The 23961-nt window shown below is 46.0% G+C and overlaps 2 protein-coding genes and 1 long non-coding RNA gene across 3 annotated transcripts; all 3 read right to left on the reverse strand.

Annotated features, from left to right (window-relative positions):
* Positions 1 to 1870: 1870 nt before the first annotated feature.
* Positions 1871 to 3076, reverse strand: LOC311123898. Its single transcript, XR_014612661.1, has 3 exons — positions 2973 to 3076; positions 2740 to 2818; positions 1871 to 2647 (listed from the first exon to the last, which is right to left on the reverse strand). It is a non-coding gene; the product is annotated as an uncharacterized lncRNA (long non-coding RNA).
* Positions 3077 to 9204: 6128 nt separating this feature from the next.
* LOC311123891 (uncharacterized protein) lies at positions 9205 to 17134 on the reverse strand (the record flags this gene model as incomplete). Its single annotated transcript, XM_084198107.1, has 3 exons — positions 15250 to 17134; positions 14706 to 15067; positions 9205 to 9312 (listed from the first exon to the last, which is right to left on the reverse strand). The coding sequence occupies exons 2-3, from the start codon at positions 15030 to 15032 to the stop codon at positions 9205 to 9207; spliced, it is 435 nt and encodes a 144-aa protein (XP_084054233.1). The 5' UTR covers positions 15033 to 15067; positions 15250 to 17134.
* Positions 17135 to 17150: 16 nt separating this feature from the next.
* Positions 17151 to 18843, reverse strand: LOC311123892 (E3 ubiquitin-protein ligase Mdm2-like; the record flags this gene model as incomplete). The annotated part of the gene is made up of 2 exons (XM_084198108.1): positions 17151 to 18210; positions 18835 to 18843. 2 exons carry the CDS (start codon positions 18841 to 18843, stop codon positions 17539 to 17541), a joined length of 681 nt encoding a protein of 226 aa, XP_084054234.1. The 3' UTR covers positions 17151 to 17538.
* Positions 18844 to 23961: the final 5118 nt, after the last annotated feature.

Consider the following 23961-nt stretch of genomic DNA (forward strand, 5'->3'; position numbering starts at 1 on the left):
AGTGGTTGCCGCATTAGAATATTAGAATATCATACTGTAATGTTATTGGTTGCCTCATTAGAATATCATAATGTAATGTTAGTGGTTGCCTCGTTAGAATATTAGAAAATCATACTGTAATGCTAGTGGTTGCCTCAATAGAATATCATAATGTAATGTTAGTGGTTGCCTCATTAGAATATCATACTGTAATGTTAGTGGTTGCCTCATTAGAATATTAGAAAATCATACTGTAATGCTAGTGGTTGCCTCAATAGAATATCATAATGTAATGTTAGTGGTTGCCTCGTTAGAATATTAGAAAATCATACTGTAATGTTAGTGGTTGCCGCATTAGAATATCATAATGTAATGTTAGTGGTTGCCTCATTAGAATATTAGAAAATCATACTGTAATGTTAGTGGTTGCCTCATTAGAATATTGCAATGTTGTTGTTCCCAAAGTATGTCAATCCTGATTAGCCAATGGGCTTTCATGATTTTACAGGAGTTTCATAATATTTGTTCAGCGCAAGACGACCAGCCTCGGCTCTCCCACCAAATTCAAAACCAAGGCAGCACTGAACATCAGCTAGCAAGCCTTTTGTTATAAGTTCAGGGCGCGAAATGTCATCAGCAAAGAAAAATAAGGCAGATGTCCTCTTGGACAAAGGAATATCGATTTGTTTTACTGAAGGACCGGTCTGTTTGAGCTCTCTGTTGTAAAACTGTTGTTTGTCGGACATCAAGTGTATTGATGACGTTGCCATAAATACATATCTTTAATATGAGGTATCAAATATTTATCTTAGAGGGAAAACAAATCCTGGTATTCCTCAGCACTAGTAGAACATGACACATTAATGCTCCTCTCACAGCCAAGACTAAGATCACAGTGGAGGGGAAAGCCATGACTAAGATCACAGTGGAGGGGAAAGCCAAGACTAAGATCACAGTGGAGGGGAAAGCCATGACTAAGATCACTGTGGAGGGGAAAGCCAAGACTAAGATCACTGTGGAGGGGAAAGCCATGACTAAGATCACAGTGGAGGGGAAAGCCAAGACTAAGATCACTGTGGAGGGGAAAGCCATGACTAAGATCACTGTGGAGGGGAAAGCCATGACAGCCAAGACTAAGATCACAGTGGAGGGGAAAGCCATGACTAAGATCACTGTGGAGGGGAAAGCCAAGACTAAGATCACTGTGGAGGGGAAAGCCATGACAGCCAAGACTAAGATCACAGTGGAGGGGAAAGCCATGACTAAGATCACTGTGGAGGGGAAAGCCATGACAGCCAAGACTAAGATCACTGTGGAGGGGAAAGCCATGACAGCCAAGACTAAGATCACTGTGGAGGGGAAAGCCATGACAGCCAAGACGAAGATCACTGTGGAGGGGAAAGCCATGACAGCCAAGACTAAGATCACTGTGGAGGGGAAAGCCATGACTAAGATCACTGTGGAGGGGAAAGCCATGACTAAGATCACTGTGGAGGGGAAAGCCATGACAGCCAAGACTAAGATCACAGTGGAGGGGAAAAGCAAAGAAGGCTAGAAGTACTAGATGGGATGCTTGTCAGGTGGGGTAAGTATTAGATGGGAGTAGGGGTGTAACGATTCGTTTTAACAACGATTCGATTTGTATCACGATTCGTGGTTGTCGATACGATTCAAGGACGATATTGGTTCATTTAGAATGATACGATCCGAAACGATTCAGTGACTTGAAATCGATTCAGTAACCTTTTAGCCAAAAATTCAACCAGTGTGACTGAAATAAATACCTGGATACTGGACAGTGCAGGTGAAGTTTCCTAGATTCCTGTTTCTTGTAATGGAATCAGGTATCAATTAATTATGAATATAAATAAACAAGTAAACAACAATGAATGGCAAATGCATTCACATTTTATTTGAATAAAGTGCAAACAACACTTTAGGTTGAATTAACAGGAAGTTAAAATTGTCTGATCTCATTTTCAATATTCAATACATTTTCAATAAAAGTACAGTTCAACAGTAGGTTTACCTGCTACTTCTGCTTTTGTTTTTCAACATGAAAATATTCAATATTAATATCAAAAATAAAGTGCAACCAACATCTCTTCAGGTTGAATTAACAGTAGGTTTACCTGCTACTTCTGCTTTTGTTTTTCAACATTACAATACAAATACAGTATTAATATCAAAAATAAAGTGCAACCAACATTTCTTCAGGTTGAATGAGCAGTGGATGAACCTGCTACTACTCTCATTTTAATAAACAAACAATATTCAACAAAAGATCAAGTGTAACCTACTAGGCTACTCTTCAATGACTACAGATTTTTTTTCAAAAATATCAACTGATCAACATGATCTGGCCGCAGAACACTTCTCTGTGCGTTCACTATGTCGCCAGCAGTACTAAAAACTCGTTATGCTGGCACACTGGTGCCTGGAATGCACAGGTACCGTTTAGCAAGGGTGGAAAGTACAGGTAGCTCTTTCTCCTGAGATCTCCACCACTTCATGGCATTTTCAGTCAAAGGCAACGCATCTTTTGCTCGGTACCTTAACACCTCTGCTCTGGCTGTCTCGCTTGTGGATTTTCTTTCTCTTTGGGTGAAGGAATCGCCAAACAGCGCATCTAAGGCTTTCTTCTTACAAGGAGGTGACTCATTTGGAGCTACAATATAAGAAATATATTTCAAAATATAGTCATGTTTCTCATTAATACAACACAACAACAATCTTTTATTGGTATCACATGAAACACACCTGTGGTCTCTTCATTGAATCCTGACAGCTTTGTGCTTGAGCTTCCCTCGTCTTCCTCCTGATTTCCCATTGCTTGCATCTATTGATGTAAGAATGTGTGAACTGTTCAAATTTCTGCTCTGTAATAATGCACACATAAATTTAGAGGAAGATAAAGAACAGATGAGATTTGAGAGAGGACAGATGAAAGGGGAGAAGAGAAAAGAGCAGAGGAAAGAGGAGAGAAGAGTTACCTGGTGGGACACTTCTGCCTCAAAAACCAGTTTTGTGTAGACCTGTTCTCTGTCCTCTTTTTCCAGGTAGGGCAGTTCTTTAAATCGCGGGTCCAACGCTGATGCTGATTAAAGAACAAGAATATTGCATTCATTGCATAATTAAATTAAGTTGACCTGAAATTGCAAGTGATGACCACCTCCTCATACACTGTCACGGTTCAGACAGACGACCAGAGGACCACAATTGCGTCACACCAGAAAGTTTATTAAACTTAAGGGAAAAGGGAAGTAGGGAGTGAATGAAGGCTCCAGGGGTAACAGGGATCCCGTCCAATGTGCTGGGTCTGTGCCCCCCCCAGTGGCAGCGATGCGTCCTATGAAGCCGGTGGTGGGTGGTCCAGAAGTCCTGGGGGGGGGGAGACACAGACACAACAGGGCGGAATGAAACAAGGCAGCAGTACAGTTCAAGGGAAATCCAAAATACGTAGTAGCAAGGCAGAAGGCTGGTCAGAGTTACCGGGATTGAAGAGTAGTCAGGAGTCGTAATGGCAGAAGCAGGTCTGGATCTCCTGAGGCAGAAGAGTATCCAAAAAACAGGCAGGTCCGGGGTCACAAAACCAGGGTGAGCCAGAAGCGCGAGCAAACAGGTTCCGGGTGTGAGCTTTGCAGACGATCTGACACCGGAGAGCTGAAAGACAGGGCCTTAAATACTGGGAGAGGTTAGTGGGTAATGCAGCGCAGCTGGCAGAGTAATTAGAGCCGAGCAGAGCAGGGACAGGTGGAGCTAGTTAGGCTGAGTAGAGAGAGAGTGGTGAGCAGAGTGGAAGATAGTGGAAACAAATTAAGGTGGTAACCCGGTGGAGTGAGAGGGCTCATGACAGAACCCCCCCCCCAAGGGACGGCCCCAGAAGTCCCAAGAGCAACACCACGCCGGGCGGGAGGAGGGGAGCCGGAGGAGGGCTAGAACTCCTCCGAACGGTCCGAGTGAACGTCCTCATCCTCGGAGGAAGCCGGAGGGCCGTGGTCGGGAGATGGGACAGGTCCCGAGACAGGATCAGGCACAGGACAGGAAGCCGAGCGGGCAGGACGGTTAGGGACCCCTCTGGGGCGGCCCCTACGGATTGCAGGTTGATCAGGATGCCGTTGGTGGAAAGCGGTGATGAGAGTCCTATCCACAATCCGACTAGCTGGCACCCAGGTCCTTTCCTCAGGTCCATAGCCCTCCCAGTCAATGAGGTACTGGAGACCCCTACCCCTCCGTCTGGACCGAAGCAGGCGGCGGACGGTGTAAACCAGACCACCATCGACGAGCCGTGGAGGAGGAGGACCAGGCGCCGCAGGGACCAGCGGACTCTCATGGATGGGCTTAATCTTAGACACATGGAAAGTGGGGTGCACCCTCAGGGAATTAGGCAGTTGGAGCCGGACAGCAGTTGGGCTAATCACTCTTATGATAGGGAATGGGCCAATGAACCGAGGTGCCAGCTTCTGCGACTCCACCCTGAGTGGCAGGTTCTTCGATGACAACCACACCCTTTGACCAACATGGTAGGTGGGAGCAGGAATTCTCCGACGGTTGGCCCCGGTAGTGTAGCTGGCAACGGATCTGAGGAGTGTGGCTCGGGCTTGTGACCAGGTGCGGCGACATCGACGGGCAAAAGCAAGTGCAGATGGGCAAGTAACCTCCTCTTCCTGGCTGGCAAATAGAGGAGGCTGGTATCCATAAACACATTGGAAAGGGGACATACCGATGGCAGAGCAGGTCAGAGAATTGTGTGCGTACTCCACCCATGTCAATTGCTGCGACCAGGAGTGGGGGTTGCGTGAAGTCATGCATCGCAGTGCCTTCTCGAGCTCCTGATTAGCCCGCTCTGACTGCCCATTGGATTGGGGATGGAATCCGGAAGTCAGACTGACTGTGGCTCCCAGCAGGTGACAGAACTCCTTCCAAAAAGCGGAGGAGAATTGTGGACCACGGTCAGAAACTACATCCCTTGGCAGTCCGTGGATCCGGAAGACGTGTTCCAGGACCACCTGGGCGGTCTCCTTGGCGGTTGGGAGCTTGGGGAGGGGAATGAAGTGTGCCATCTTGCTGAAACGGTCAACGATGGTGAGAATGACGGTCATGCCCCTTGAAGGGGGCAGCCCCGTGACAAAGTCAAGGGCGATGTGAGACCAGGGACGTCTGGGCACAGGCAGGGGCTGCAGCAATCCGGCTGGGGGCTGGCAGGACGACTTGTGTTGGTTGCAGATGGGGCAGGCTTGGACGAATTCCCGTACATCCTTCCTCAGAGAGGGCCACCAGAACCTCTGGGCGAGCAGGTTGTAAGTGCGGGTGGAGCCAGGGTGACAAGCTAGGCGGGAGTCATGTCCCCACTGAACGACCTGGGACCTCAGGTCTTCGGGGACAAAAAGGCGGTCAGCTGGGCAGGTGCTGGGACCTGGCTGGTTACGGAGAGCCTCCAGCACCTGTTCCTCAACAGCCCAGGTCAGAGCTGCAACGATGCAGGGACTTGGCAGAATCGACACAGGGTCCTTGGAGGGGGTGTCATCCTTCTGGAATTGACGGGAGAGGGCGTCTGGCTTGGTGTTGCGTGATCCAGGCCGGTATGACAGAGTGAAATTAAACCTGGTGAAGAACAGGGCCCAGCGGGACTGCCTGGAGTTCAACCGTTTGGCCGTGCGGATGTACTCCAAGTTCTTATGATCGGTCCAAACGAGAAATGGAATGGTGGACCCCTCCAGCCAGTGACGCCACTCCTCCAAGGCAAGCTTCACAGCCAGCAGTTCACGGTTCCCTATGTCGTAATTGCACTCAGAGGGGGACAACCGACGTGAGAAAAAGGCACAGGGATGGAGCTTCCTATCCTCCGCAGCCCACTGAGAAATCACAGCACCAACTCCCACATCCGAGGCGTCCACCTCCACAATGAATTGCCGGTCCACATCAGGCATCTGGAGGATGGGAGCGGAGGTGAACCTCACCTTGAGGGTACTGAAGGCTTTGTCGGCTGCTGGGGTCCAGGTGAAGGGTTGCTTGGTGCTGGTTAGAGCAGTGAGAGGGGCAGCAACGGTACTGTAGTTCCGGATAAACTTCCTATAGAAGTTAGCAAACCCCAGAAACTGTTGCAGCTTCTTTCTGTTCTCCGGAACTGGCCATGAAGTGACTGCTGATACTTTGGCAGGATCCATTTGGATACTTCCCTCTGCCACTATGTACCCCAGGAAGGCCACTGTCTTGACGTGAAACTCACATTTCTCTGCCTTGGCGTAGAGGGAATTCTCCAGAAGACGATGAAGGACTTGCTGGACATGGCGGGTGTGTTCAGACAGGTCTCTGGAGTAGATTAAGATGTCATCCAGGTAAACGAAGACAAACTTGTTTAACATGTCCCGCAGTACATCATTCACTAGAGCCTGGAACACAGCAGGAGCATTGGTGAGGCCAAAAGGCATAACCAGATACTCGTAGTGGCCTGTTGGTGTATTGAATGCGGTTTTCCATTCATCTCCCTCCCGGATCCGCACTAGGTGGTAAGCGTTTCTGAGATCCAACTTGGTAAAAACAGTGGCTCCCTGGAGCAACTCAAAAGCAGAGGTGAGCAGAGGCAGAGGGTAACGGTTTTTCACTGTGATGTCGTTGAGTCCCCTGTAGTCGATGCAGGGGCGAAGAGATCCGTCCTTCTTCCCCACAAAGAAGAAGCCAGCACCAGCAGGAGATGAAGATGAACGGATTAATCCTGCGGACAGAGAGCCATTGATGTAGTCCTCCATGGACTTTCTTTCAGGAGCAGACAACGAATAAAGACGACCCCTTGGAGGAGCTGTTCCAGGGAGGAGGTCGATGGCACAGTCGTACGGTCGGTGAGGGGGCAGAGATGTGGCTCTTGCTTTGTTAAACACCTCTCTGAGACCATGGTAGCATTCTGGGACATTGGAGAGGTCAGGAGCGGAGTTAGTAGGTACTGGCCGAGGGGGTAGTGCGGCAGCAAGCAGGCAGGTTCGGTGGCAGTCCTCTCCCCACTCCCTGATCACCCCGGTCACCCAGTCGAGCTGAGGGTTGTGCCGGCGGAGCCATGGGTAACCCAGGATGAGGGGTTGGCCTGGAGAGGGGAGCAGGTGAAACTGGATAGTTTCTTGATGGTTACCGGACAGACCCATCGAGACCGGGGCCGTGACATGAGTGACCGATCCGAGTAAGTGTCCGTCCAGTGCCCGGGCAGGAATAGGAGGTGTCAAACGGAGGTTCTCCAGTCCCAGTTGGCGTGCCAGCTTGATGTCCATTATGTTGGCTTCGGCGCCAGAATCCACCAGAGCAGCCAGGGTGTGAGTAGAGTCAGAGAGGCGGAGGTGAACTTGCAGCAGGGGTTTGCTGTCGGAGGACTGGACGGTCATTGAACTCAACCGGACTCCCCCTATGCCCGGTGAGCTTCGGCCCTTTAAAGGGCAGGTTACCACACGATGTCCATCACCTCCACAATAGAGGCAGAGGTTTGAGGTGAAGCGGCGCTGGCGCTCTGCAGGAGTGAGAGAGGCTCGCCCAATCTCCATAGGCTCAGACTGATCAAGCTGACCTGGGTGAGTGGCAGTAGATGACAGGAGCCCAGTCGGATCTCTCCGAATGCCGGTAGTAGGTGGACCTTGGCGCCCCCTCTCACGACGACGGGTCTGTATCCTTCTGTCGATCCTGACAGTCAGTGCGATGGCTTCATCAAGAGTGGAAGGCAGTTCATGGGAGACCAACTCGTCCTTGATATAGTCAGCCAAACTATGGAAGAACGCGTCCACCAACGATGGTGTGTTCCAAGAACTTCGTCTAGCCAGGGTTCGGAAGTCGATGGAATGGTCTGCGACTGTACGTCTGCCTTGTCGAATACTGAACAGTTCACGAGACGCCTCTGCGGTGGGTGAATCCAGGTCAAACACCTTCAGCATCTCCTCAGCAAACAGGTCGAAGGTTGCACATGCGGGGGTTTGACGTTCAAACTCTGCTGTTCCCCAGAGTCGAGCTCGGCCCGTCAGGTGAGTGATGGCATACCCCACTTTAGCCCCCTCCGTGGCGAAGGTCCTTGGCTGCAAGGAGAACTGAAGTCGGCAGCTAGTCAGGAATGGCCGGACCTGGGTTGAATCGCCGTTGAACCGCTCGGGGTTTCCAATCTTGGGTTCCGGAGCAGCGGCTGCAATGACCGGGGCAGGTAACTCGGGGGCAGGGCTGGTGGGCAGACTGGCTGGGGTAAGGTTGGTGAGGAGTTGAAAGATCATGGCGAGCTGTTGTTGCTGCTGCTGGAACTGCTGCTCATGCTCATCGGTTTCCATGTCGGGGAAAGTGTGCGCTGAGTCCATAATGGTCAGATCGTACTGTCACGGTTCAGACAGACGACCAGAGGACCACAATTGCGTCACACCAGAAAGTTTATTAAACTTAAGGGAAAAGGGAAGTAGGGAGTGAATGAAGGCTCCAGGGGTAACAGGGATCCCGTCCAATGTGCTGGGTCTGTGCCCCCCCCAGTGGCAGCGATGCGTCCTATGAAGCCGGTGGTGGGTGGTCCAGAAGTCCTGGGGGGGGGGAGACACAGACACAACAGGGCGGAATGAAACAAGGCAGCAGTACAGTTCAAGGGAAATCCAAAATACGTAGTAGCAAGGCAGAAGGCTGGTCAGAGTTACCGGGATTGAAGAGTAGTCAGGAGTCGTAATGGCAGAAGCAGGTCTGGATCTCCTGAGGCAGAAGAGTATCCAAAAAACAGGCAGGTCCGGGGTCACAAAACCAGGGTGAGCCAGAAGCGCGAGCAAACAGGTTCCGGGTGTGAGCTTTGCAGACGATCTGACACCGGAGAGCTGAAAGACAGGGCCTTAAATACTGGGAGAGGTTAGTGGGTAATGCAGCGCAGCTGGCAGAGTAATTAGAGCCGAGCAGAGCAGGGACAGGTGGAGCTAGTTAGGCTGAGTAGAGAGAGAGTGGTGAGCAGAGTGGAAGATAGTGGAAACAAATTAAGGTGGTAACCCGGTGGAGTGAGAGGGCTCATGACATACACAAAATAATCAGAAGATTAAACTTTAGTATGTTTAAAAGAAATGTGGCACAGTGATGATGTAAAGCCACCATGAACTAAGAATTTCTTGTTTACTTTTCCATATGAAAAAACTACTCAAATTCAAACTTGAAAACGCAAAGGTGTGGCATTTTACAAATTAATACAGTCTAATAACCTAAAATATTAACCAAGTTGATTTTAATTAAGACTCCAAATTAATTACCTATGTTGAGAGCATCTTGGGTGCATCTGTAGCGTGTGGAGAGGTCACTGGCCATCACCCTCTTAATCTCTGCAACCAGGGTTGAGTCGTCTTCGCATGGCTGTAGGTGTTTCAGCAGTTTTGCTTGAAGAGGAGCAATTACAGAGAGAGTTGGCTGGTCTTCTTCACACATCACAGTGGTTGCCATTTTGACAGGACCCATCAACTGAACAATGTCATCCATGTTGGCAATATCACTCTCACTCAGCGTGCCTACATCTGTGACCCCCTTTCGTAGATCTTTGGACATCAGAGTTGCCATTATAGCTGGCTGTTGTTCCAAAAAACTTTCAAGCATTTCGAATGAACTGTTCCATCTGGTGATTATGTCTTGGATCAGTTTATGTTTTGGTGAATCCATCAGTTTGTTTTTCCTGTAGGGTGTGACATGCAATCGGGCTGCGGTGAAAATATCCAACAATTTTTCGCACTTTCCCCAACAACCTGGAAGCACGGTCCACCCCCAAACCCTTCTGCGAGGCAAGGTTGAGTGTATGTGCGAAGCAGGTAATGTGTGGACTGAACTGGGCTTCTGCACCGGCCACAATCATATTCCTGGCGTTATCTGTGACGATGGCAGGATTCTTGTCGTAGATTTTCCACTCCATGCAGGCTTCACGCAGTAACGCGCCAATATTTTTACCAGTATGGGCTTCATTTAAAACTCTGGTTAGCAGAACAAAGGTCTTCATTTTCCACTCCGGATCAATGTGATGAGAGGTAATTGTCACATACCCTTGATTTGAGCATGACGTCCAGCCATCTGTCGTTATCGCTACTCATTCAGCTTGAGAAAGCGACAGCTTCACATCATTCTTAGTACTTTCGTACAATGCAGGAATAACCTTTTCTGAGATGTGTGGTCGGCTTGGTATTGTGTACCTTGGCTCCAATGTTTGAATCATTTCACGGAATCCCGGATTTTCAACCACACTGTAGGGTCGCATGTCTTTGCAGATAAACTTGGCAATTGTTGCCGTGATGTTTTTCGCCCGAGCTGAGTTTTGGCCTAGTCTCTGACTAAACATGCAGGCGAGACCTGAGGCTTCTCCAGAGTTTACTTTACCTTTCGCTGCTGTAGCAGCGGGAACGCTGCAAGAGGTGCCTGGACGGTCGGTGTTGTGTGAAATCCCATGGCGCCTTAGTAGGTGGTTGGAGAGATTTGTCGTGTTGCCGTTGTACTTTACTTGACCTTTACATATCCTACAAACAGCGAGCGACTTATTTAGAACATCTCTGTCTTTGCAAAAGCCAAAGTGTTTCCAAACACTGGACCGCAATGGTGGCTTGATAATTTCTCGCTCGTCGGCTTCTGGCTCGTAGGCAGACTGAATCGAGTAATGTTTAAAGCCTTTATCATTAAAAGTGCTAAGAAAAAACATCCATATAAAGTCTGACGTGCTTAAATCCAATGGGTTATTTCCTAGTATCGATACAATCGATTTATTACATTTTAAAACGATGTTAGATTGATATATGTTGTCCAAAAGGCCAACTCGCCGAGCACAGATCGATGTAGTTGGATCCAGGGGCGGTGTGTTCAATAGGGCGATATGGGCGACGCACTGCCAAACGGGAAAAGGAAGGGATTTTTTTTCTAATCAATTATATCACGGCAACAGTAGTTATCAGTGTTGTAATCTAGACGTCTGATCTGCCACAGTGCCACTAAATGTCCAATCAGGCTAAAGTCGTGCTTCAAATGGCCCCCCCCCCCTTTTGGGGCGATTTCAGTCAGGTTGAAAATCGCCCAGAAGTCTGTCATAGACTCCCATGTAAAATCTATTTTTTTCAAATATCAGAGCTTTCAATACAATCTCAATGGGTTTCTGAGGGCTTGCACTTACGCGCTTTCGTCATACGTAACATAACCATGAACGTAACTAAGAAAAGAGCGGGTAGCCTCGTCAATCAATTCACTACTACTATCAAAATGGCTAGGCTTCAGTGCAACTCGATTGTGTCTTTGAAAGAAGTTCCTTTTTGTCGGCGAACAAATGAAGATAAATTGGCAACGAAACAATTAGGACCTCCCAGACCAAATTTAATAATTCAACAGGTTTCTACTAAAGGGGGGAAGTCCTACACCCGAGGATTTTCCAAAAATTGGTACGAACGAAAAACCCTTTTGTCCATTGTTATTGGATAGGAACAGAACTTATAACCAGCTCCTGACCTAAATAGATCTTAGCACAACATTTTACTCAACATATCATATTCCATATTCACTATAACAAATATATTTACTACGACATTAGCAAGAACCGCCACATCCTCAGCCGGCTAATCCAGTGTGTGAAGTTTTGCGGAGTGTTTGAGTTAGCTTTGCGAGGCAAAGATGAAACTGAGGGCTCCACCAACCCTGGTAAGCCAACACTTTTGAGATCAGTCAATAAATGCTTCTGGTATTGACTTATATGCTGCCCCTGTCTTCATGTTGTTGCTGGACATATCTTTTTTAAAATGTGTGTAGGTCACCTAAATCATCAGAAAAATTGCCCCCCCTGAGAATTTTTTCAGGAGCCGCCACTGGTTGGATCATAAGAATATAAATCGATACATCGATGTAGTAGATGGATCGTTACACCCCTAGATGGGAGGCTTGTCAGGTGGGGTAAGTACTAGATGGGAGGCTTGTCAGGTGGGGTAAGTACTAGATGGGAGGCTTGTCAGGTGGCGTAAGGTTTAAAAACAAAACAGGGTTGAAATAACTACAATCACAGCAAACCAAAAACACGTCAGCCCACACAAATCAAAACCTGATTTTAATCTCATTCAAAGGTCTCTTCAGCGCTCCAATGGCATAACGACAGCCTTAAATGTTTAACTTCAGTCAGTTGGCTTGCCTGGGTTGAGACTTGAGAAAGTAACAGCGCTTCAGCCCAAATGGCACCCTATTCATGGCAGCCCCATGGGCCCTGGTCAATAGTAGTGCACTATAAAGGGAATAGGGCGAGGCAAGTTGTCATCAGGGGGCAATGGATATGGATGGGGACAGACAAGAGAACAGGTTGAGGCATGTTTGCTGAGATTTAATGAAAAGTAGTCCCCTAGCAACTACTACCCACTCGGCAACAACGAACAACAAACGTCTCTTTCTGCCGGTGAACGTTGACTTTCACATAGATTTACCCCATATCATTATAGATCCAATTATAAGACTATCATTATCAAAATCATCTGTGCAGGATAGAGGGAAGACTAGGTGAAAATAAAACAACAAAAACTACCATCGTTACCAATATATACAGTGGGGAGAACAAGTATTTGATACACTGCCGATTTTGCAGGTTTTCCTACTTACAAAGCATGTAGAGGTCTGTCATTTTTATCATAGGGACACTTCAACTGTGAGAGACAGAATCTAAAACAAAAATCCAGATAATCACATTGTATGATTTTTAAGTAATTCATTTGCATTTTATTGCATGACATAAGTATTTGATCACCTACCAACCAGTAAGAATTCCGGCTCTCACAGACCTGTTAATTTTTCTTTAAGAAGCCCTCCTGTTCTCCACTCATTACCTGTATTAACTGCACCTGTTTGAACTCGTTACCTGTATAAAAGACACCTGTCCACACACTCAATCAAACAGACTCCAACCTCTCCACAATGGCCAAGACCAGAGAGCTGTGTAAGGACATCAGGGATAAAATTGTAGACCTGCACAAGGCTGGGATGGGCTACAGGACAATAGGCAAGCAGCTTGGTGAGAAGGCAACAACTGTTGGCGCAATTATTAGAAAATGGAAGAAGTTCAAGATGACGGTCAATCACCCTCGGTCTGGGGCTCCATGCAAGATCTCACCTCGTGGGGCATCAATGATCATGAGGAAGGTGAGGGATCAGCCCAGAACTACACGGCAGGACCTGGTCAATGACCTGAAGAGAGCTGGGACCACAGTCTCAAAGAAAACCATTAGTAACACACTACGCCGTCATGGATTAAAATCCTGCAGCGCACGCAAGGTCCCCCTGCTCAAGCCAGCGCATGTCCAGGCCCGTCTGAAGTTTGCCAATGACCATCTGGATGATCCAGAGGAGGAATGGGAGAAGGTCATGTGGTCTGATGAGACAAAAATATAGCTTTTTGGTCTAAACTCCACTCGCCGTGTTTGGAGGAAGAAGAAGGATGAGTACAACCCCAAGAACACCATCCCAACCGTGAAGCATGGAGGTGGAAACTCGCTCTGGATAAGAGCGTCTGCTAAATGACTAAAATGTAAATGTAAATGAAACATCATTCTTTGGGGATGCTTTTCTGCAAAGGGGACAGGACGACTGCATCGTATTGAGGGGAGGATGGATGGGGCCATGTATCGCGAGATCTTGGCCAACAACCTCCTTCCCTCAGTAAGAGCATTGAAGATGGGTCGTGGCTGGGTCTTCCAGCATGACAACGACCCGAAACACACAGCCAGGGCAACTAAGGAGTGGCTCCGTAAGAAGCATCTCAAGGTCCTGGAGTGGCCTAGCCAGTCTCCAGACCTGAACACAATAGAAAATCTTAGGAGGGAGCTGAAAGTCTGTATTGCCCAGTGACAGCCCCGAAACCTGAAGGATCTGGAGAAGGTCTGTATGGGGCGGCAGGTAGCTTAGTGGGTAAGAGCGTTGTGCCAGTAACCGAAAGGTCGCTGGTTCTAATCCCAGAGCCGACTAGGTGAAAAATCTGTCGATGTGCCCTTGAGCAAGGCACTTAACCCTAATTGCTCCTGTAAGTCGCTCTGGATAAGAGCGTCTGCTAAATGACTAAAAATGTAAATGTAAAAATGAGGAGTGGGCCAAAATCCCTGCTGCAGTGTGTGCAAACCTGGTCAAGACCTACAGGAAACGTATGATCTCTGTAATTGCAAACAAAGGTTTCTGTACCAAATATTAAGTTCTGCTTTTCTGATGTATCAAATACTTATGTCATGCAATAAAATGCAAATTAATTACTTAAAAATCATACAATGTGATTTTCTGGATTTTTGTTTTAGATTCCGTCTCTCACAGTTGAAGTGTACCGATGATAAAAATTACAGACCTCTACATGCTTTGTAAGTAGGAAAACCTGCAAAATCGGCAGTGTATCAAATACTTGTTCTCCCCACTGTAAGTGTTAATTTGAACTCCATGACGCTGAACTCCATGACGCTGAACTCCATGACGCTGAACTCCATGAGGCTGAACTCCATGACGCTGAACTCCATGACGCTGAACTCCATGAGGCTGAACTCCATTACGCTGAACTCCATGAGGCTGAACTCCATTACGCTGAACTCCATGAGGCTGAACTCCATGACGCTGAACTCCATGACGCTGAACTCCATGAGGCTGAACTCCATTACGCTGAACTCCATGACGCTGAACTCCATGAGGCTGAACTCCATTACGCTGAACTCCATGACGCTGAACTCCATGAGGCTGAACTCCATGACGCTGAACTCCATGACGCTGAACTCCATGACGCTGAACTCCATGAGGCTGAACTCCATGACGCTGAACTCCATGATGCTGAACTCCATGAGGCTGAACTCCATGACGCTGAACTCCATGACGCTGAACTCCATGAGGCTGAACTCCATTACGCTGAACTCCATGACGCTGAACTCCATGAGGCTGAACTCCATTACGCTGAACTCCATGACGCTGAACTCCATGACGCTGAACTCCATGACGCTGAACTCCATGACGCTGAACTCCATGACGCTGAACTCCATTACGCTGAACTCCATGACGCTGAACTCCATGACGCTGAACTCCATGACACTGAACTCCATTACACTGAACTCCATTACACTGAATGGGAAATTGATGTCACAGATTTGACCTATGTGAAATGAAGAAAATGGAATAAGAGTTTTAAATGTTTAAATGGTATTTGAATAAATACAATAAACAAAGTTTGGCCTAAGTTTATTCACCTCTATTTCTGGAAATACACATGGAAATAATTTAGACCTAATGTCACACATTGACATTTTGGCACAACGATGAAAAGTATGTTGATACCTGCTTGTCGAACATCTCATTCTATAATCATGGCATTAATATGGAGTTGGTCCCCCCTTTGCTGCTATAACAGCCTCCACTCTTCTGGGAAGACTTTCCACTAGATGTTGGAACATTGCTGTGGGGACTTGTTTTCATTCAGCCACAAGCATTAGTGAGGTCGGGCACTGATGTTGGGCGATTAGGCCTGGCTCACAGTCGGCGTTCCAAATCATCCCAAAGGTGTTAGATGGGGTTGAGGTCAGGGCTCTGTGCAGGCCAGTCAAGTTCTTCCACACCGACCTCGACAAACCATTTCTGTATGGACCTCGCTTTGTGCACGGGGGCATTGTCATGCTGAAACAGGAAAGGGCCTTCCCCAAACTGTTGCCACAAAGTTAGAAGCACAGAATCGTCTAGAATGTAATTGTATGCCGTAGCGTTACAATTTCCCTTCACTGGAACTAAGGGGCCTAGCCCGAACCATGAAAAACAGCCCCCGACCATTATTCCTCCTCCACCAAACTTTACAGTAGGCACTCTGCAAGGTGGGCAGGTAGCGTTTTCCTGGCATCCGCCAAACCCAGATTCGTCCGTCGGACTGCCAGATGGTGAAGCGTGATTCATCACTCCAGAGAACGCGTTTCCACTGCTCCAGAGTCCAATGGCGGCGAGCTTTACACCACTCCAGGCGATGCTTGGCATTGGTGATCTTAGGCTTGTGTGCGGCTGCTCGGCCATGGAAACCCATTTCATGAAGACTCCCGACGAACAGTTCTTGTTCTGACGCTGCTTCCAGAGGCAGTTTGGAACTCGGTAGTGAGTGATGCAACCGAGGACAGACGATTTTTACTCGCTACGCGCTTCAGCACTCGGCGGTCCCGTTCTGTGAGCTTGTGTGGCCTACCACTTCGCGGCTGAGCCGTTGTTGCTCCTAGACATTTCCACTCCACAATAACAGCACTTACAGTTGACAAGGCCAGCTCTAGCATGGCGAACTGACTTGTTGGAAAGGTGGCATCCTGTGACGGTGCCACGTTGAAAGTCGCGGAGCTCTTCAGTAAGGCCATTCTACTGCCAACGTTTGTTTTTATGGAGATTGCATGGCGGTGTGCTCGATTTGTATACACCTGTCAGCAACGGGTGTGGCTGAAATGGCCGAATCCACAAATGTGAAAGTGTCCACATACTTTTGTGTATATGTAATGTAGATCACACATTGTTAATGGAATAACGCTTTACACAAAGGTAAAAAGTTAGATCATTAGCATAAGAGCAAATTACCACATTCGTTATTTAACCTTTATTTAACAAGAACAAATTCTTATTTACAATGACGGCCTACCCCTGGCCAAACCCGGACGACGCTGGGCCAATTGTGCGCCGAAACACGTCAAACCAAAAACACGTCAGCCCACACAAATCAAAACCTGATTTTAATATCATTCAAAGGTCTCTTCAGCGCTCCAACGGCATAACGACAGCCTTAAATGTTTAACTTCAGTCAGTTGGCTTGCCCGGGTTGAGACTTGAGAAAGTAGCAGCGCTTCAGTGTTAAGCGTGCAGCCCAAATGGCACCCCATGGGCCCTGGTCAATAGAAGTGCACTATAAAGGGAATAGGGCATGTTTGCTGAGATTTAATGAAAAGTAGTCCCCTCGGCAACAACAAACAACAAATGTCTCTTTCTGCCGGTGAACGTTGACTTTCACATAGATTTACCCCATATCATTATAGATCCAATTATAAGACTATCATTATCAAAATCATCTGTGCAGGATAGAGGGAAGACTAGGTGAAAAATAAAACAACAAAAACGACCATAGTTCCCAATATATAAGTGTTATTTTGATAGACATACTTTATTCAAATCAAACTAATAAAATAAAGTGAATATATCACTGCTAACAGAATTTTATCCATTTGAAACCCTAGATAGAACACATCAGGAGATTATTATCACTATAAATCCATCACAAATCAACAACTGGCACCTTGCTTGGTAGAGTCAAGACACTTAGACCGTTCAGAAATAAAACCACTTCCAAATAAACAATGAAACATATATACACATTTATTAATTCTGAGGTATGGTGTTTTGGATCAGGGAGTGGGTGTAGCTATAGGTTACATCCTAAACGGCACCCTATTCCCTATGTAGTGCACTACTTTAGACCAGAGAATGGCACCCTATTCCCTATATAGTGCACTACTTTTGACCGGAGCCCTATGGGCCATGGTTGAAAGTAGTGCACTACATAGGGAATAGACTTCTATTTGGGATGCCAGCCAGTCTAGCCGATAGCCGTCCTCAGCTGAGATAAATGAAGACGACGGACTGGATGTGCTCCCTGCAGACTGGACACAGCTTGTTCCTCTTCTTCAGTTTCTTGGCGCAGGTGTAACAGGCCATGAGGTGTCCGGTGCGTCCGTGTACAATGCAGCCGTTCTTGGGCCTGGTCTGACAGATGACGCAGGGCTCCAGGCAGCTGGCGGGGAGGTGAGCCTCCTGGCTGTTGAAGCGCTCCAGGTCTGGTGCCATCACTTCCTGGCTGAAGGGGGCGCTAGAGGACGAGCCTGAGCCTACACCACTGGAAGAAGAAGAAGAGGTGGAGGGCTGGGAGGAGCAGGCTGACTCTTTGGAATCGGGGCCAGAGACGGACACCAATTCCTGGGAGTCTTTGAGGAGGGGAAGGGGCGACTGGGCTCTCTTCCCGTCTGGGACATCCAGTCCTTCAGCCTCGGTCTCGTCTGTCTCTGTCGGGGCTGGGGAAAGCTTGGGGGACGAAGGTTTGAGGTTGGTGGTGGTGGTGGTGGTGGTGATAGCAGAGTTGCTGTCAGACTGGGGAAACCAGTCCTTTCTTAGCTTCCAGCAGCGGTTGCAGTTACGGGGCAGGGGAGGGTTCAACTCCTCACACTTCGAGCACTTCCAGTAGTCCTGAAACACAACAGACGACACCGCTAGATTAGACAGACGACACCGCTAGATTAGACAGACGACACCGCTAGATTAGACAGACGACACCGCTAGATTAGACAGACGACACCGCTAGATTAGACAGACGACACCGCTAGATTAGACAGACGACACCACTAGATTAGACAGACGACACCGCTAGACTAGACAGACGACACCGCTAGACTAGACAGACGACACCGCTAGATTAGACAGACGACACCGCTAGATTAGACAGACGACACCGCTAGATTAGATTAGACAGACGACACCGCTAGATTAGATTAGACAGACGACACCGCTAGATTAGACAGACGACAGCGCTAGATTAGATTAGACAGACGACACCGCTAGATTAGATTAGACAGACGACACCGCTAGATTAGACAGACGACAGCGCTAGATTAGATTAGACAGACGACACGGCTAGATTAGACAGACGACAGCGCTAGATTAGATTAGACAGACGACACCGCTAGATTAGACAGACGACAGCGCTAGATTAGATTAGACAGACGACACCGCTAGATTAGATTAGACAGACGACACCGCTAGATTAGATTAGACAGACGACACCGCTAGATTAGACAGACGACACCGCTAGATTAGACAGACGACAGCGCTAGATTAAACAACAGCGCTAGATTAGACAACAGACATTACAACTAGATTAAACAACAGATAATAGAGCTAAATTGGACGACACCGCTAGATTAGACAACAGGCCATACAACTAGATTAGACAACAGGCCATACAGCTAGATTAGACAACAGGCCATACAGCTAGATTAGACAACAGGCCATACAACTAGATTAGACAACAGGCCATACAACTAGATTAGACAACAGGCCATACAGCTAGATTAGACAACAGGCCATACAGCTAGATTAGACAACAGGCCATACAACTAGATTAGACAACAGGCAATACAACTAGATTAGACAACAGGCCATACAACTAGATTATACAACAGGCCATACAGCTAGATTAGACAACAGGCAATACAACTAGATTAGACAACAGGCCATACAACTAGATTATACAACAGGCCATACAGCTAGATTATACAACAGGCCATACAGCTAGATTAGACAACAGGCAATACAACTAGATTAGACAACAGGCCATACAACTAGATTATACAACAGGCCATACAGCTAGATTATACAACAGGCCATACAGCTAGATTAGACAACAGGCAATACAACTAGATTAGACAACAGGCCATACAACTAGATTAGACAACAGGCCATACAGCTAGATTAGACAACAGGCCATACAACTAGATTAGACAACAGTCCATACAACTAGATTAGACAACAGGCCATACAACTAGATTAGACAACAGGCCATACAGCTAGATTAGACAACAGGCCATACAACTAGATTAGACAACAGGCCATACAGCTAGATTAGACAACAGGCCATACAACTAGATTAGACAACAGGCCATACAACTAGATTAGACAACAGGCCATACAGCTAGATTAGACAACAGGCCATACAACTAGATTAGACAACAGGCCATACAACTAGATTAGACAACAGGCCATACAACTAGATTAGACAACAGGCCATACAACTAGATTAGACAACACCACTAGATTAGACAACAGGCCATACAACTAGATTAGACAACAGGCCATACAACTAGATTAGACAACACCACTAGATTAGACAACAGGCCATACAACTAGATTATACAACAGGCCATACAACTAGATTAGACAACAGGCCATACAACTAGATTAGACAACAGGCCATACAACTAGATTATACAACAGGCCATACAACTAGATTAGACAACAGGCCATACAACTAGATTAGACAACAGGCCATACAACTAGATTAGACAACAGGCCATACAACTAGATTAGACAACAGGCCATACAACTAGATTAGACAACAGGCCATACAACTAGATTAGACAACACCACTAGATTAGACAACAGGCCATACAACTAGATTAGATAACAGGCCATACAGCTAGATTAGACAACAGGCCATACAACTAGATTAGACAACAGGCCATACAACTAGATTAGACAACAGGCCATACAACTAGATTAGACAACAGGCCATACAACTAGATTAGACAACAGGCAATACAGCTAGATTAGACAACAGGCCATACAGCTAGATTAGACAACAGGCCATACAACTAGATTAGACAACAGGCCATACAACTAGATTAGACAACAGGCCATACAACTAGATTAGACAACAGGCCATACAGCTAGATTAGACAACAGGCCATACAACTAGATTAGACAACAGGCCATACAGCTAGATTAGACAACAGGCCATACAACTAGATTAGACAACAGGCCATACAACTAGATTAGACAACAGGCCATACAGCTAGATTAGACAACAGGCCATACAACTAGATTAGACAACAGGCCATACAACTAGATTAGACAACAGGCCATACAACTAGATTAGACAACAGGCCATACAACTAGATTAGACAACACCACTAGATTAGACAACAGGCCATACAACTAGATTAGACAACAGGCCATACAACTAGATTATACAACAGGCCATACAACTAGATTAGACAACAGGCCATACAACTAGATTAGACAACAGGCCATACAACTAGATTATACAACAGGCCATACAACTAGATTAGACAACAGGCCATACAACTAGATTAGACAACAGGCCATACAACTAGATTAGACAACAGGCCATACAACTAGATTAGACAACAGGCCATACAACTAGATTAGACAACACCACTAGATTAGACAACAGGCCATACAACTAGATTAGATAACAGGCCATACAGCTAGATTAGACAACAGGCCATACAACTAGATTAGACAACAGGCCATACAACTAGATTAGACAACAGGCCATACAACTAGATTAGACAACAGGCAATACAGCTAGATTAGACAACTGGCAATACAGCTAGATTAGACAACAGGCCATACAACTAGATTAGACAACAGGCCATACAACTAGATTAGACAACACCACTAGATTAAACAACAGGCCATACAACTAGATTAGACAACAGGCAATACAGCTAGATTAGACAACAGGCCATACAGCTAGATTAGACAACAGACACTACAACTAGATTAGACAACAGGCCATACAACTAGATTAGACAACAGGCCATACAACTAGATTAGACAACAGGCCATACAACTAGATTAGACAACAGGCCATACAACTAGATTAGACAACAGGCAATACAGCTAGATTAGACAACAGGCAATACAACTAGATTAGACAACAGGCAATACAGCTAGATTATACAACAGGCCATACAGCTAGATTAGACAACACCACTAGATTAGACAACAGGCCATACAACTAGATTAGACAACAGGCCATACAACTAGATTAGACAACAGGCAATACAACTAGATTAGACAACAGGCCATACAGCTAGATTAGACAACACCAATAGATTAGACAACAGGCCATACAACTAGATTATACAACAGGCCATACAGCTAGATTATACAACAGGCCATGCAGCTAGATTAGACAACAGGCAATACAACTAGATTAGACAACAGGCAATACAGCTAGATTAGACAACACCACTAGATTAGACAACAGGCCATACAACTAGATTAGACAACAGGCCATACAACTAGATTAGACAACAGGCCATACAGCTAGATTAGACAACAGGCCATACAGCTAGATTAGACAACACCAATAGATTAGACAACAGGCCATACAACTAGATTATACAACAGGCCATACAGCTAGATTATACAACAGGCCATACAGCTAGATTAGACAACAGGCAATACAACTAGATTAGACAACAGGCAATACAGCTAGATTAGACAACAGCACTAGATTAAACAACATGCCATACAGCTAGATTATACAACAGGCCATACAGCTAGATTAGACAACAGGCAATACAACTAGATTAGACAACAGGCAATACAGCTAGATTAGACAACACCACTAGATTAGACAACAGACCATACAACTAGATTAGACAACAGGCCATACAGCTAGATTAGACAACACCAATAGATTAGACAACAGGCCATACAACTAGATTAGACAACAGGCCATACAACTAGATTAGACAACAGGCCATACAACTAGATTAGACAACAGGCAATACAACTAGATTAGACAACAGGCCATACAACTAGATTAGACAACAGGCAATACAGCTAGATTAGACAACAGGCCATACAACTAGATTAGACAACAGGCCATACAACTAGATTAGACAACAGGCAATACAACTAGATTAGACAACAGGCCATACAACTAGATTAGACAACACCACTAGATTAGACAACAGGCCATACAACTAGATTAGACAACAGGCCATACAGCTAGATTAGACAACAGGCCATACAACTAGATTAGACAACAGGCCATACAACTAGATTAGACAACAGGCCATACAACTAGATTAGACAACAGGCAATACAGCTAGATTAGACAACTGGCAATACAGCTAGATTAGACAACAGGCCATACAACTAGATTAGACAACAGGCCATACAACTAGATTAGACAACACCACTAGATTAAACAACAGGCCATACAACTAGATTAGACAACAGGCAATACAGCTAGATTAGACAACAGGCCATACAGCTAGATTAGACAACAGACACTACAACTAGATTAGACAACAGGCCATACAACTAGATTAGACAACAGGCCATACAACTAGATTAGACAACAGGCCATACAACTAGATTAGACAACAGGCCATACAACTAGATTAGACAACAGGCAATACAGCTAGATTAGACAACAGGCAATACAACTAGATTAGACAACAGGCAATACAGCTAGATTATACAACAGGCCATACAGCTAGATTAGACAACACCACTAGATTAGACAACAGGCCATACAACTAGATTAGACAACAGGCCATACAACTAGATTAGACAACAGGCAATACAACTAGATTAGACAACAGGCCATACAGCTAGATTATACAACAGGCCATACAGCTAGATTAGACAACAGGCAATACAACTAGATTAGACAACAGGCAATACAGCTAGATTAGACAACACCACTAGATTAGACAACAGGCCATACAACTAGATTAGACAACAGGCCATACAACTAGATTAGACAACAGGCCATACAGCTAGATTATACAACAGGCCATACAGCTAGATTAGACAACACCAATAGATTAGACAACAGGCCATACAACTAGATTATACAACAGGCCATACAGCTAGATTATACAACAGGCCATACAGCTAGATTAGACAACACCACTAGATTAGACAACAGGCAATACAACTAGATTAGACAACAGACAATACAGCTAGATTAGACAACAGCACTAGATTACAGTTTTTTCCAACTGCTTACACACAAAATATTTTCATGTCACACGATTTTTGAAACCTCTCACTCAAAGTGCAAAACTACACACAAAATCTCCAAAACCATAAGCTATTTCTCAGCCTTTGACTCAGTTGTCAATTGCATAAAAAACTTTTTTCAAAACACTACACACAATTCTCTACCTAAAACACAAAAATCTAACAGGAAGTGACTTGCTTTCCTTTTCCAAACACAACCAATCAAAATGCTACACTTATTCACCAGGTCAAACACACTCTCCTCACATGTTCAAACACTAATTGCTTAACTGATCACTAACCAATCACTGCTTTACTGTAGTATAGGACTGTTTTGAACAATGGATGCCAACAATGGACAGAGAGCAAGAGGAGTAGGAGGGAGAGAAAGGGGACAACAACGAGGACAAATTCAAAGACGAATAGTTGGAAGAGGAG

This window comes from Coregonus lavaretus (genome assembly GCF_964263955.1).
Source record: "Coregonus lavaretus genome assembly, contig: HAP1_SCAFFOLD_509, whole genome shotgun sequence".
Lineage (NCBI taxonomy): Eukaryota > Metazoa > Chordata > Actinopteri > Salmoniformes > Salmonidae > Coregonus > Coregonus lavaretus.